This window comes from Sphaeramia orbicularis, chromosome 17 (genome assembly GCF_902148855.1).
Source record: "Sphaeramia orbicularis chromosome 17, fSphaOr1.1, whole genome shotgun sequence".
Taxonomy (NCBI): Eukaryota; Metazoa; Chordata; class Actinopteri; order Kurtiformes; family Apogonidae; genus Sphaeramia; species Sphaeramia orbicularis.
Genome location: NC_043973.1, coordinates 8,808,459 through 8,825,329, shown reverse-complemented (window position 1 = coordinate 8,825,329; position 16,871 = coordinate 8,808,459). Strand labels below are relative to the sequence as shown.

At 38.8% G+C, this 16,871-nt stretch overlaps 1 protein-coding gene across 1 annotated transcript in view; it reads right to left on the bottom strand.

Moving 5' to 3' along the window:
• st6galnac5a (ST6 (alpha-N-acetyl-neuraminyl-2,3-beta-galactosyl-1,3)-N-acetylgalactosaminide alpha-2,6-sialyltransferase 5a) overlaps positions 1-16,576 on the bottom strand; it is a 73,291-nt gene extending 56,715 nt beyond the window's left edge. Inside the window, 2 exon segments of the mRNA XM_030161128.1 lie at positions 15,394-15,603; positions 16,378-16,576. Coding sequence (XP_030016988.1) covers positions 15,394-15,603; positions 16,378-16,392 — 225 coding nt within the window. The 5' untranslated portion in view covers positions 16,393-16,576.
• Between the last annotated feature and the right edge of the window lie 295 nt (positions 16,577-16,871).

The following is a 16,871-nucleotide window of genomic DNA, read 5'->3' as shown; positions in this document are numbered from 1 at the left end:
TCAATTCAATTCAGTTCAATTCAATTCAATTCAATTCAATTCAATTCAATTCAATTCAATTCAGTTGTCAACAGCAGTAGGAAGGACAAAACTTCTAAGCTTGGAGAGATAAGATACCAGTGGACCAGACAACATGAAACCAGCTGTCACTGCAGAACTCTTACTGCTACCAATGAGTCTATCTATAGATACAAAGCAGCTCCACAGCACACCTACATGTTCAAGCTAGTTTAGGTTGGAGTTAGGAAAAGGGGTCAGTGGTAGTAATGTGGTTACAACTGAGCCCGTTTACATGACCATAAAAGCTGATAACTGGGAGCAATCAGGTATTTGTAATAATCGAATCTGATGTGTTCACATGCAAATCAGAGATGCTATAATGAAAAACTTGGTTTACATGATTTTGTCCATTATTGGATTTCTTTTGAAGTACTTACACACAAAGTGATGGTAGACTCAAACTTCCTGTTATTGTCTTCCACTCACATTGTGATTATTTCTGGGGTCCACAATTTTTTCCCCATGTACAGATGTAAGTGCCTGAAATAAATAAGATTAACAGGTATACATGCACAACAGCATTGAGGAGGAATCTAGATGTGCTAATCCAATTTCTCCTAATCAGATATCAGATTATACTGTTTATATGTTCATTTGAATAATCAGATAACTCCAGAAATTTGATACTGATCGGATTTTCAGTGTGCATGTAAACAGGCTAATTGACAACTGCAGGATTCAGGGGATTCTGAAAATTTCCAGCTTTCTTCTGCAGCTGTCTCCTCTCAGTCCGAATCAAAAAGCTAAATGCTAGATGACCTGAAATCATTTCACACTGTTATGGAACAAGTGAAGCCACTTTTCCAAGCTTCCAAAGGTAGAATCTGATGATAAGCAATCAATAATTACAGCTTCCAATCACATAGTTAACCCCCCTACTTTTCTGAAAATGCCTGTTAGCCAAAATCAGAACCATGGGGTTTCTACACCCTAAAAACCCTGGCACAGAGTTTACACAGAAATCTGTTTTTCCTTCAGGCCATGGGAATTACAATATGCTGATCAGTAATTATGGAATTTTTGGGACTGCAGCTTTAATGTTACATGGGGTAAGGCAAAAATCTACAGAGGTTGACATCAGTTACAACATCAGTTCTTATTTCCCATTTTGAAGACTTAAAAAAAAGAAAACATGAAGAGGATTGAGCACTGTCTCTAACAACCACAGCCTCCATCCATGTGCACAACCATTATAAGCAGCTCCTTCTACAGCACTAATAATGAATCATCAGTATCTGAAGTGAATAACTATCACACCAATCTGTCACAATCTACAGTGCATAAAATGTTAAATAGAGATATAAATACATTTCAAAAGCAATAGTAAACCATGTTTTAATATAAATAATAATCTAACTGCATAAATGTGATTATTAAAAGTGCATTGTGGATTGTAGACTGTACATATAATCATGGTGGCAGGAGGATGAAAAATAAAAGCAGTTTTTCTGTTTGTGTTAATGCACCGTGCTTTATAAAACTGTGTCTTCTGTCTTGTATAGATATCTATTATTGTGTATATGCCTGGCCCCAGAACTGCGATCCCACATTTAAAGACGTTCTCCATTTGAGCTCCCCACTGCCTCATCATCACAGTATTTATTGATGTGTAGAGCTGATATGTTCCCAAATCCTCTCAGATCAGTTGTTCGGAGTGATAGGCATGGTCATCGCCCACCGCATAGTGGTAAACAATAGGCTGATCGATAAGATGGAGATGATCTTGTTAAGAGAAGTCTGGCAAGTGTAATGACTTGGAGCAGAAGATATGCCACTACTTCATTTTCACATCACGTCCATTCCTGCACAGCAAAAAGTCCCTTTTCTACACAAGATACAGCGATTTGAAAATGAAACTGAAAGATAAAAGGTGCAGCATTATCCTAGTGTGGAACCGAATATATGCATGGATAGGGACAGCGGGAGGAAATTTAAATATGGCACTCATGCGAACTGTTAACCGTCAAACTCAAGATGACAAGTTTGTTGTGAACAAGGGCAAATAGGCAATTTTCACACCAACGCAAACTTCTTCCAGACTGGAGCCTGGCTGTTAAATCTTGGAGTGAGAGTGTAATAAATCCTGTCAAGCAAAATCCCAAAGGAGCAATTACTGTTGTGTTCTCGCAATATAACAAGCCCAGGAAAAACAAAAAGAAGACATCAATAATACATCACCAATACTAGAGTCTCCATGTGAGGAAACGCTCTGCAACACTCTGAAAACATTTTCAATACTAAATATTCTATTTGGAGTGTGTCCATTATGTGCTGGAACAGAGGATAATGAGACACAATAACCAAAAAGTTTGTGGATATATTAAACACCAGCTGCCAGTGACAACAGTCGTCAAGCAGGAAGAATCTCATGGGAGGAAAAGGATTTCTGATTACCAACAGGATACACGGATGTGTCTTGCAATTCCTGTGTGCTTGTGTGTTGTGCACACAATAAGAAGAATCATGGGCAGCAAAGGTACACATACTTGAGTAAAAAAAAAACATGGAAATAAAAAAGTCTCTGTTAAGTCTTTTACATCTTTTTGTGCAACATTCAGAGCCAAATACACCAAGGGGTCATTTTCTCCTGTGCTAGTGTGTCATGCGTCTATGCTGGAATCAGTGTTGATACTGTGATGCAAAATATAAAGTAACTGTTAACCCCCCCCCCCCCCACACACACACACACACACACATACATTAAAAAAGCTACTGTGTGTGAAAATGTAAGGCAAGGGTGTTAAACTCATTTTGGTTCAGGGGCCATATTTAGCCCAATTTGATCTCAAGTGGGCCAGACCAGTAAAATAATGACTTAATAACCTATAAATAATGACAAATCCAAGTTTTTCTTTTAGTTTTAATACAAAAAAAACCCCTATTAAATTATGAAAATATTTACATTTTACAAAAAAGATGTTATATAACCTGAAAAAAATGAAATTTCATTTGAAAAATTAGTGCAATTTTAACAATATTATGTCTCAACTTATTATTTGTACATCTACATTACACACAATGTTACATAAACATTTGGTAACAGGCAGAATATTATTAAAATTTTGGAGTTTGGAACTAAAATTTGAACAATTTCTACAATATTCCATCTCTTATTATTAACACAACTACAGATCACAGTGGATCTATAAATGCACAAAACATTTAGTAACAGGCAGAATATTGTTCAAATTGCACATTTCAGGTTGTTCATCTTTGTTTTTATTTATGTATTTATTTGCATTTTATTGTGAAAGAATAGTTTTGTAAATGTAAATATTTTCACAGTGTAATGCTATTTTTTTTTCACTTAAATTTATTCCACATAATTTTTCACAAAGAAAATTTGTAGTTGTCATTATTTATGGGTTATTGTGTTATTATTTTTACTGTAGATCACATTGGACTGTATGTGGAACCTGAACCAAAATGATTTTGACAACTTTGACTGTTCAGGTTAATTTTTGCACTTTCATCCTGCGGGCTGGAACGGAACTTTTGGCGGGCTGGTTTTGGCCCCCGGGCCACATGTTTGACACCTGTGATGTAAGGAGTAGAGAACAAAATAGCTGTACAGATACAGACCAACTTTATTGAGTTCACTGTCATCCAACTAATTGAGAAAAAAGAAAAACAGTATGTGTTAACTTAATATGGGGAGTAAAAAAAAGTAGCAAGAAAAGTAATACATAGAAGGTCTTAGGTTTTATCTGTGCTCCAGTGAACTCCTGTGGCAGACTTAAGTGCATGGGTGTGGAATAAGGGAGTGTTTATATTTTCACAAAAAATAAAAAGCCTGATCAAAAAGCCCCACCTGGACTAAATAACTAGTTTAGAGCCCGCCATTGGATCATTACTGCAGTGATGAATATGTTTCAGCTGCAACAAGTTCTTTAACTCTAACTGATGCAGTGAGTAGCTTCTGATTTCATAAACAACCATCAGTTTGGTAGAGAGCATAAAGACTGGACTGTTCTCAATGGACATATGGTCTGATGAGTCCAGATTGACCCTGTTCCAGAGGGATGGATGTACCAGGATGAGAAGTGAGACAGATGAAGTGATTACCCATCATGCCTAGTGCCTACAGTACAAGCCTGTGGGGACAGTGTTGTGATCTGGGGTCAGTTCAGTTGGTCAGGTCTAGGTTCACAATATCATGTGTCTGTAAAATGACAGAAATGAATGTTGTGTCACTGCATAGGTTTAGTGAAATGGTACGATGGCAAATGCATGTTGTATTCAAAAGTAATGATGACAAAAACGTTGAGAGACTTTTTTTTTGGCCAGACTGCATGTAAATAGGATTTATACTTTGGTTTGGGCCATTATTATTTCCATATATGTGTACAAAAAGAAAAAAAAATACATGAGGTCATAAACACCATCCAAAAAGCTTAAAAACAGAACTTCAGGAAATGTTCACTGAGGAAAACCTGCATCCATTAGGCCTAGGAAAAGTCAGTTTTATTTTGTTGCTCTCCACATAGACATTAAACAGTACATTAATTTGACTTAGGTGCTGCACCTAATCCTGGTAATGATTAAGTAAAATACAAATACCTGAAAACTCTACTTTGGTACACTAACAAGGTATTAGTAGTTCATTAGTTTCCCACCTGAATACTACTACTACTACTACTACTAATATTAAGAAGAAGAAGAAGAAGAAGAAGAAGAAGAAGAAGAAGAAGAAGAAGAAGAAGAAGAAGAAGAAGAAGAAGAAGAAGAAGAAGAAGAAGAAGAAGAAAAGCCTTTAATAACACTAATGAAATGAATCACAATGCTAATATTCACAACCAAGTTAACAATTGCTCATTTACTAATAGATAAACACCTAAAGAATATGCGAATGAGAGTTACATTCACACAATGAAAAAAATCATTCCTGCCAGCAGCATTGAAACTGACTCAGATCAGTTAATGGCAGTTTGGTCTTTGCTTATTTATTTTCCCTAGTTTCAAGGTGATGCACATCCCCCACAAACACAGGCTCATTAGTCTAATCCATGTTCCCCTAGCAGGAGATCATAAAGACACAGACAAAGCTCACACACATTCTAACAGGCTTCTATCGACGATGTGCTCCCTCCCACATCATTTTATCTCATAATGAGCCCCGATCGGTTCTTTCCATGTCACCTCAACCTGAAGAAAAGCTGACTATCACACATTTGTCTGCTGTGGATGAAGTTTGTACCTCTGCACTGACTAGAGAAGGATTAATACTGATACTAATGCCTGCATGGTCAAAACTGTTCAGCTCAGTTATTAATGAAGCATCTGATGCTATCATCATCATCATCATCATCATCATCATCATCATCATCATCATCATCAGGGTTTCATTGTTTTATTAATGAGATGATGATGGAAGGCAGAATTAACACTGATTAGGAGTCGAGGAAATGGAGTCATCTTCTGCTCATAAATAGACAAATACTCTTTAGCTTCACTGAATCCAGCCTCTGCTTATGATAATTTTATTAGTCGCCAGCTGCCTTTATGTCATGACTCATCTTCAGGATATAAATGATAACGAGTAGTTTTTTCAGTAGGAGATAGTTCTTTTCTGGATACCTAAACTTTCCAGTGCTTCCAGTACTGTTCTGGCTACTGTTAAAAGTCAAAACTTTTACTTTTTACTTACTTTTACTTAGTCGAAACTTTTACTTATCAGGCTTTTGGAATTACATCCACAATTCTCGTCTAAGAAAATCAGTTTTTTATTTTCCAAAAAAGAAATAAAAATGAAGGGACACCAAATATTTTCTGACATCATCCTCATGAATTCAAGTAAAATAAAGTGCCTTTTAACTGATTCTTTAATTAATCATCACTGTGAATTTTTTTTTTGTTGCCCCCTGTCAAGATTTTTTTCTTTAATTTCTAATGTGACTGTTTGTTTTTCTTCCTGCTGATGCTTTTAATGTAAAGCACATGGTAATTTGTGATAAAATACTGTGTATGTGCATGTTACATAATGCCATGTACATCTTTTACCTTAATAGTGTACCTACTGTACTTACAAACTTAACTGTGTTCAGTTTAAAAGCATCAAGCGTGATCTTGGAGGATTTGGGGGCCACCTCTGAGCCCTATTAACTGAAACAGAGAGCTTAGAGTTGTCACACACTGAAGCATTTTCAGTCTTACTTTATTTATGTATTTTACCTACAAATAACTGCAGTTTCAAACCCGTTTTAAGAGATTTATTTATACAGAAAAATAAATAAATAAATAAAGAGGGTGAACAGCTGTGGAAAAGCAGTTAATCCCTGCCGGCATGAGAAAAGACACAAGTGCTGTACAAAATGTTTAATGAGGATATGATTAAAATAATTTTATAGGTTTTTTGCCAGAAAATAGCAATGCATTTTTTCCTTTTTATTTCGAACAGACTTTTAAAAGTTCCTTCATAATGAACACAAATCCCACTTGATTTTAAATCCAGTTCAGTGTGTTTGCGCAGTACACACAAGAACCGCCAAAACAATGAAAACTCCTCTTCTTCAACAGCTCTGACACACATCCTGACTCCATCATAACTTATCCCAAACACCAGAACTGTAGGGTGTGAAAATGTACAATTACAACAATGTAATTTCTTATGACGCTCCCCCCACATAGGGTCTTGCAATCAGGTATTCATTCATTCATTCATTTATTCATTCATTCATTCATTCATTTATCCATTCATTTTCCAAACTACTTAATCCTCAAGAGGGTCAGAGGAGTGCTGGATCCTGTCCCGGCTACCAGTGGGCAAAAGCAGGGCGCACCCTGGTCATGTCTAAGGCAGTTATTTCTGATGATTTAGACGATGATTCTGAATTAAGACCCTGTTTTCATTTTGAAATCCACTACATAATAATGCCAGATTAGTTTTTTACACTAATAGTTCATTCCTTTTCCATATCAGATCGTCATAGTCAGTGTTGACAGTAAAATCACATCCACCCTACCACAAGTAACACCTCTTAACACCTGATGACAGACATGAGTCCAAATCCTAGGAGAATGTTTTAGGGTCAAGATCTGTTTTTTTTTTTCTTTTACTAAATTCACAACTGAATGACATGTATGATGTGAGGGGATAATGGTCTACAATGTCTGAATGTGGTCCTTTCAGGAGTGTTCAGATGTTTGTAGCTTTGAACCAACTTCCTTTTAGTTAAATATAAAGAAATATAACTTAGTATGATCAAAACATTTTATTTCTAACTGCAAATACAGTGAATACAGTTCAAAGTGATGAGTTGAGTCAGTGAGGCGTAGACAAAATCATCTGCAGCCTTTGCCTTCCCTGTGCTTCAAATCAATGCAGTTCTACTGACAATCATGGAAACTTCCACTGATGACCTACATGTCAGCATGACCCACTTGCTGCAGCTGATGCTTTTCCAAATTCACAGTTAAATATGAGGACCAAAAAAATCCACAAACAAGACAACTACAGACTTAAATATGTAAGTATAAAGCCTCTAACTATTTGTGTAACTGTGAAACCAACAAAAGAAGTTTTCTTCTTTCCACAGGTTAGCAAAACATGCAAAAAAAAAAAAAACAGAGAAGAACTTTTACTGCCTTGGATTACAAAATACTGAATTAAACCAAACTACATTAAGTCTGCATTCAGAATGTAAAACCACACTTAGACCAAGCATCATCATTACCTTTGTGAAAATGTTTTTCAAATTATTTCTTTAAAATGGAATATTCTAAGATTAAATAATGAATTTATCATCAAATTTACAAGAGACAAACTCAGATTATAAAGTCATAAATATTTGCAAAAACCCCAGAAATTTAGATGTGGTGAGGTCGCACAAAGAGCTGTAAAGTCCACAAAAGGAGTCCAGAAGATTTTGATTCATGTACCATGTAAATCTGTTATTTTTCCACCTTTGACTTATTATTTTTAGTGGATTTCAGTTAAATTTAGAAAAAGATCTAGAGGCTTTGACAGAAGAAATTCCAAGTTTTGTCTACAAGTTATTGAGTCATTTAAAAATTTTTTGTTGTGTTTTTTTAACCTACAATGGCAATAATAAGTGGAATCCACAGGTCCAGTGCGTTGCCCTGTTGTGTGGTTGGCCAAGGAGGTGTTTTACCTGATGACTGAGGAAAACAAAGTTTCAAACAACAGTTTCAACCCTTTAATGTGGGCAGTATTGGAGCATTTTTCCAAAAATGTATTCTGTTTTTATCTCAAATTTGTCACCAGTCTTTATGTGCAATTTCTTAAATTTGGCGACTGATCCATCAGCTGCACCTGTTCTGAGAACTGATGGTCTACCCCTCTCTTTGAAACTGCAGAGATTATGACAAACCCCGCTGTTGATAGTATGAGATGAATTAATGTGGAGCCCTCCAGCCGAGAGGAATAAAGAAGTAGAGGTGAGGGGAGGGTGAGCGGCTCGGTATGTGCTTGGGAAAAATGCTTACTCCTCAACACCTCTGGGAAGTGTAATCAGTAGGCTCGTCATTGAGCGCCCAAGACCAAAGAACCTTCGATGAACAACCATGACACTGTCTACTCAATAGGGGGGATGATGGGATATACATCAAAGTCTGCTCTGTAATTGGGGCTCTCCAGACATCATGGTATAAGCAACAATTTAATGTCGCATCAGCAAATCACTCGAAGGCTACACAAGGCTTTCTCTGACTTCACAGCTCAGATACGGTTTCCTTTACAATTTCTGCTTTGTCATTTATTATTTTACAAAAAACTTTATTACAGCCCTGCTCCTTAGCTCTATTTTTGGCCAAGAGGCATGCTGTTGTGGCAAACCCCAGACCTCTATAATTAATAACCCTGGCATCCAATATGCTTCTAAATTTTAATCTTGGGGGGGAAATGCTCACGGCATACAGAAAGAGATTACGCCAAAATACAAATAACATTTGATCATTCCTCTCTCCCACTATAGAGGACATGCTCATTAATCACGACTAAAGAGCTGAGTAATGTAGCCGGCCTCACAGAGCTGTCTGCGGAGCCAGAGGAAGGAAAAGCAAAGAAATTGGGTTTTATTGCATTTCTTTCTGCCAGCCGTCTCTTCACATTCGCCTTCAACAATGGTGAAGGCGGACGCTGCCCATCATCTATCTCCTGATGCTGCGCCAAAAGGTATCATCCATTTATCATACTTTAACCTTTTCAGATCCTTCACAGGTCTCTCAGGGGCCAAATAAGGAAAGCGCCCCACAGGCTACAGCTTACCAGGCACCAAAGGTTAAAACACAGAGAAGCATGAAATCACCATACAGCTCATGACACACGCCTTAAGAAATTTCCCTCCACCTCCTTTATGTTGAAAATGTATGCCTTTACCAGTGATTCCCTAACCACAGACTGCCAAAAGGCACCAAGTGTGAGATTGCTCCAGCAAGGGAATGCTTATCGAGAGGGAGCGTCCTCCCCTTCATCCGTAATTGCTTTCCAGGCCTGCATAGGAAAGAGCCTGAAGCTGTGTTATGTTTGGCGAGAACAGAATGCATTGGAGATAAGTTGAAATCCAAGACTATACCCCAATTGGGACCACTGTGGCATAACGAAACTGCTATTCTCCTCTCCTCACCCGAAATGGAGCATTTTCTGTATTCTAACAAGGTTTCTGCATAACAGGAGAGGTTATCTGTTGCTAATGTTGACGCAGCTTGCATTACAATTTAAAACTCTAAATGTTACAAAACATAAAAATGGACCTCAAATGCACACAGATCCACACATGCACAGGTTTATTCACGTGCACACAGCCCTGCAGACATCACAAAATACCTCACAAATACTGTTAGTTCACATAAAATGACTACACAGTCCTTGGCCATAACGGTCTAATTGGGGAGTTTTCAGTTGCGCTATCCAGCTGGCTGATTGCATAGCACATTCCTAATGAACGGTGAAAAATGGCTTTGTTGCTAGGAGAAAAGTGCCGAAGATGTGGTTGTCTGAGATGAAATATTAAAACATCTCACTTCTCCAGCTGTCACTGAAGCTATGGTTAGGAGAGAGATGCGTTGTCTTGTCTCCTTGGCACAGATGGCTTCGTTCTCCTTGGCTCTGCCTTCAAGCAAAATGTACCTAGTCAAAATGTTTCCAGTTGAGAAACTGACTTTGTCCAGAGTTTGAGCAGAAGAATCTGCTTTGACAATATCTTGTGCTATCTCAGAGGGATCATCTACAGCTGCACAAAAGTTTCTATAACTTTTTTGCTATGAGGCAATGATTTGACTTTTAATGATGTCATAAACTTTGTGTCTTTTTAGCGACCAGAATTGAGCAGAAATGGCTTCCCTGTGAGAGGCCCTTTGCCAGTCCATCCATCCCATTACATTTTAGAACAGGGGGTCCTTGAGATCTACTATCCTCAGTTTTTTAGATGTTTCCCTCATCCAGCACACCTGACAGTCGTTTTTAGGCTTCTGCAGAGCTTGATGACAGGCTTATCATTTGAATCAGGTGTGTTGGAAGAGGGATACATCTAAAACATGCAGGATAGTAGATCTTGAGGACCAGGGTTGGTGACCCCTGTTTCAGAACATGTTAACTCAGAAAGAGCCCAACAGAATGTTTTCAAATTTTGCACAAACATTCATTGAGATTCAGAATGGACTAAAAATATTTTGGCAGCCAAAAGTCAAAGATCAAGGTTGCTTTGACATCACAAATGATATAATATTATAAAAATGATGCTGTAATAGCCACTGGATAGAGTAGCACCTTATCAGGTATCCCCTACTAAAAAGTCTTTCATCAATTGTAGGTTGCCAGTAACTGAATGAACAGTTTACATTGCAAAGATATTGGACACATCCAGCATCTTTGAGGCAAATGAGGAGTGCATCTTTTTTCTGAGTACACTGTCCATTCTGTTGCCATTCTGAATGCTTCTAAATAAAAGTCTCTGAAGTTTTCAGAGAAGCACTATTGTTATCACTGATGTTGCTTTTCAAACAACAAATCGGACAGGGCAGTACTCGTCCCAGTAATAAGGAAAATAGGGGAGAAGCTTGTACGGGCTCTATCTGTCTGTCTGAAGCTTAGAAATGATCAAACACAAAGTCAGAAAAGCCCATTTGTGAGAGCAGACTGCTAAGACAGTGGATGTTGCTGATGAGTATTCTGCTTTCATCATCCTATAGGTTGTAGATCTTCATATGTTGTCATAGAAACAAAACCCATGTTCACAAATGATGTGAGCCAGACCTTTTCACTAAGAAACCACTGACCCTTATGCATACTAACACACCGCACTAATGTCATTTTTTAGTACAAGGAGTGCATGGGATTACAGAGTGTAATTCTCGTATTACTTTGTTATTTCTGCATTTTTAAGGAGTTTCATGGAGGCAAAGGATTATGTAGTCTGGTAAGCTTTGTTTAGAGCTGGAGCTGTGGGTTGTGAGAACTCTGCAGTTTCACTGTGAGGATCGTAGGCTTGTTCAACCACAATGTCTCATTTTCTCTTCTATATTTATTAAGTAAAAAAGTATGAAACATGTGGGTGTGCAGACTTTGGGGATGTTTAAAGGCACTTTTGACATATCTTGGCTGAGTAATTTTTTTGAGCAACTCACCCAGCAATGGTTGTTGGTTCGGTCAGTCAGCCTGTTTCTTCCTCTCCAGCTTGACATCTGGAGGCCCCACTTTCAGACGCCTGCTCTGAAATTTCTTCCTTTATGTGACATGGAGGATATCAGGTGTAATTCTGCATGAATCTGGTGTCAGTCTTGTTCTCCCATTTCTATGCAGAGACAGGCGAGAGTAGTTCCACCATCTCCTCCTCACAGAGAACATAAAAGTGGAGGGTAGCTCCACAAGAGAGGGACCCCCTTGGGATTTTACTCTCTATCTTACCCTGCCCATGTCAGTTTCTGCCTCCTTCTTCAGTCTCTTGTTTCATTCTCTCAGGCTGAACCGTCCTGGTTCTTATATTCACTTTTATCATTCTCTCTGCCCTTCCCCTCTCTTAGTTTTGTCCTTTTCTCCCATTCTCTTTGCATTTGTTGCAGCAGAGTTACTTCCCCTTTTCATCTCCAACTGAAGTTTCTCTCTTTGCTTCCTCATCTACTGTCTCTTCTCCAGAGCGCCGGGTCTAGTGTTGGCTGTTCAGGCCAGCCAATACTACTGCATTGCTCGAAATAAATTACCTTTCATTCTGACCTTAATCAAAAATATTTCATACAGAATACTTGTGCAAAGGATTTAAAAGGATTTGAGTTTCATGCAAAAAAAAAATAACGTGGAAGTTTTGGTTCACAACCCGATGGCGCTGATTTGATTCATTTATTTATATTTTTAGTTCTATTTTGGCATCCAAGTGTTGCAGACCTCGCAATGTTTTCTCGATTCTGAATGAGTTTAATACTCTAGTGAAACGGTCAAGGCTGACTGGCACTGCACCCTGCATGCCAGCTAGCTGATGTCTCAGAAAGATCAATATGGTACAGAGGTCAGCAAGTAAAGATGAAAAAGACAAATGTTCATGCCAGGGATTTTTTTTTTCCAAACTCCTATCATTCAGTGCTGTAGATGAACAAACGCACATCACACTCAAGGTCAATAACTTTTTCACTCTTTGCTATGCTGAAAAATTTCATGTTGACACACTGTCAGACTGCAACAGAGAGTACTGCATAGAAAACTGAGAGCAAAGTATTTAAAATACTACACTGAATTATGCTCCCCAACTTCCCATAGTAATAAAGTGCATTCAAATCATAAAGTATCGATTGCAGCTTGCAGTGGCAGAATGTGAACGGTGACATAATAGCAGGTTTGAAGAAGCATAAATGATGTTCAGTGGAGCCGTGGCCCTAATTGATGTCCCTTGTCGCCAAAATGTCAATAAGTGTATTGCCAAGAGAAAAAATAAATTGGAGGTTTACTTATGATTCTTGGCTGCTCCCGTCAGTGGAGGAAAATCAATTCTTATCCATAGCTGGGTTTACTGATGCATTACAGACAAATCCTCATCAAATCAAAACATACACGGTCACTGAATATTGTCATTTCAGATGATGAGAAAAAAGATGCTGCTGAATGCCACATCTGCTGCTTTTAAACATAACTCACTCCTTTCAGATTTCTTTTTTGTGCTACTCATCTTGTGAGAAGACTATATGATGACTTAGCAGTGCAATCATTCTGATTCAGAGGCCAAAACCAAAATAGCCTCTGGCTTATTGACCGTACTTCTGGACAAATATTAAAACTGGATTTGAAAGTTCTGCAGCAAAGCCGGGTTTGTGATCCACATCACACTCTGCTATAAATAAATTCACACTATTGAAAATGTACATGCCAGGAAGAGCAAAAAACAGCCTCAGTCTTATTTTTGTAGTTTTATGGTATTATTCAGATTGATAAAAATCTGAATTACCAACTAAATTACTGAGATTGGTTGATAGCAGCAGCTTACAATAGAGTCCATTAACACCAGCAACACAACAGACTGTGGAAATCCTCTGCTTAAAACAATTATCTAAACTAAATTATCTAAAGTGAAAACAAAGCTGAATGTTTGCTTCAATGCTGCTGCAGTGACACGAGCATGTCTGCACAACAAGCAACATTTGTTCACTCTGAGGACCGTAATTGGTTTAGAAAATAAACTAAGTCAAAACAGAATCTGAGAAAAACTATGCAGAATGTTTGTCTGCGGCTCATTTCACCTATAATTTTACTTTCAACTTGTGTCATCGCTTAAGTCCTTTGAACAAGATGTCAAGGCTGTGACATTGGCAACAGTGAGTCAGGTGTTTGCATTGCTCATTTGGCTCATTAAAATCCAATAAGACCTGAGTAAAAAAGGGCATAAAATGAAAATATGGAGTAAGAGTAAAATTTGTTCTGCTCCTGTGAACCAAATGTTACTCTGAATATAACAACTGAGGCTCAACATGCACCAGTAGACTATTGGTCCATTTTAGGGGAGGGTTTAGGGCAAAAAGGGTTAAAAGATATTCATTTTAAATATAAAGTCTAACATGTATTGTGGACTATTATAACACAAAATCAAAGAAATATTAAACACACTGTCCCTAAATGTCAAGGTTCCATAAAAAGTGTGGATGTTGATATGTGAACTGTGCATTTACAGTAGACATTCAAAGTGTCATTAAAATACATTTTGAACAGCAGTGATCAACCAGAGTAAACTCAAATTAACAGAAAACCAGCATTTCTTCTGAGAAAACTCTGCCAGCTGAACTTCTCACAGTCATTAACAGCCAACATTTGAGGTTTTCACTCTTTCCGGTTTCTGCACCAACGAGATTTTCTTTTAATGAATAACAGTTCTACCTTCTGTTGGTAACCTGCAGTACTCTGTCACAAGATTAAGTGACTCTTAAGAGCCCCTGGTGTTTAATTTACCAAAAGTTCATTTACCAACTGGGCTACTATTTCTGACATTCAGGAACAATGACTTTGCTTCCAGATCTGTCTGGCAGATATCATCACGCTGCTAATTTGTCTCTTCCACACAGCAGCAGTCTCTATCTCAGGGAGGCTGCTGTCAAATAACTCATGAAAATCAGCCTGTGACATAATCTGCTGATTTAAGCATACTTTTATGAAGCAACACATGAATAGAGAAGAAATGCTGATGATGATAATTAGCTCCACCATTCAAAGTGGAATGACTAGACCTGAATCTTCACAACACTTTTAAACATCTCATACAAAATGATCAGAGAACTGTTACATCCATCCTTTGGGTTAGTGGTGTGGGCCGCTTGACACACTGCTCATCTACCAAATTGCCTGCAGAGAGGCACATTGGCTTGTGCATTGCCTAAAAAAGTCTTTACAAGGTGATTAGGCTTACTTAACTTGCAGCCTCTTTGCTCCCCAGTACTCACATTGATTGTTTTCTCCTGGCTTGGTAAATAGGTGGACATCAATACACCCCTGCAGTGACGTCAGGGTTCACCTAGCTGCGAGTCTCCTGGGTTTATCAATTAGAGCTAAGAATGCAGCCAAGGATTTCATTTGTAGCCTAAGCTGTTATTAGTAACGACAGGTGGGTATTGAGTGCGGCGCAACACTGTGCTAGGGAAAATTGTGATAAATGACAAGGGGAGGCTCTCTCGCTTTCTCTATTGAGTGGTGCAGATGGATGACTGTTAGTCATTAGACAGGAGGAAAGGTGTGTGTTTGTTCATGTGTGTTTCAGGGAGAAAAGGCGAAGATGTAGTGCACAAACTGGATTCTAATGTCAGATATTAATAAAAGCAGCTTCACTTTCAAAGGTTTTGGTGGCCACTTTGTTGTGCATTACCCACACATCTGATGTTTCCCATCGCACAGTCACATCTGTTTACCTTATGGTCGATGATGCCACTGTATCCCTGGAGAACCGGGGGGTGAGGCTTGGCCACCCTGACAGGGGCTTCAGTGGGCCGTCGCAGCTGTTCATGCTGTCTGATGTGCGTGTCGTTAGCGTTTCTCGTTGCGCCGTTGAAGCTGCCGTTGTACACCAGGAACAGACTGGCGCACAGGAGAAGCACGAGAAGCACCGCTACCCCATGACGCTGTCACAGAGACACAAGCAGATGCAGATGGATCAGCCTCGGTCAACTGGACAGCACCGACAGGTTTAACAGTGAGGTCGCCACCGCCTCTCAGAACGCAACTCACATCCAGTGCGTTCAAAACTTAAAACTACTTTGATCGACTGAATCACAAGCATGTTACGGATAAGAAGTCAAGCTGGCAACTATCAGACTTTAGTTTGCAGTTTAATACTTAACATAATCAATGTAGCACACCTTAGATATCTCCAAAAGCACCAAGAGTAAAACCTATAAAGTTCAGATCGACATCCAGACCTGTGAGCCAAGGCGCATCAGTCTGAGTCCGCACTAAATCACTGTTTGATAAAATAAATGAATCATAGCACTTTTGGTTTATTTCGTCGCTCATTTTGCTCTCCATGACACAGTAAGCGGGTTTTTGTCCGTCTAAACTGGGGCAACGTGAGTTAACACAAAATATATTAACATAACAAAAGTCCATGCACTTTTTAAAATGTATGGATCTGCTTTTACAGCAGAAAAAAGCTCTAAGCGCACTTTGGTCCACCCTGTAGTCTTTATTATTATTAAAAAAAAAAAAAAAAAAAAGCCGGAGCTTATAGTGCCTTCCAGAGCGCGCAGCTGGATGTCCATTGTTCAGATCCTAATCTTTTGATCCGACAGTGTACACACAGCGGCGTTATGGCGATTGGAGCGCACTTCACAGAACAATACAGGATTTCAAAGCGAGCATTAACAGTTGCCTATGGGCTACATGGTAAAAAGCTTTACCATAGGTGTCTTCATTTTGCGGCGCGCTGTCTTATCGCTGCGGCTCAGTGCGTCTGACTCCACTGTCTGTCATGGTCCGGCGTCATCTGTTCGCATCCCGGATCCACTTGAGCACAGCGCCAGTTTGCCTGCCGCTGCTTATGTGTCTTCAGACCGGAGCCTAGGCGCAATTCATACAGTGGAGACCAGGCGACAGATGTTCACTATTGAACCTCTGCAGGGTCTTAAAGCCCCGTGAGTTTGAGGAGGGAGCAGGGAGCGGAGGCGCAGCTCAGTTAATTAAAGAGACTACCTGCAAGAGGGTGATAAGACCGTCGTGTTTAATGGTTATTTCCTGCTGAGCTACATTTTTATTTAAATCTCTGCTTGGATTACTCTGGAGTACAGTGAATCGACAGCATGTCATCTTTTGACGTCTAGTGCATACAATATGAGTTGGATTATGAGAGCAAGATAAGCATTATCCTTACAGAGTTGATTATATCATTGTGCAA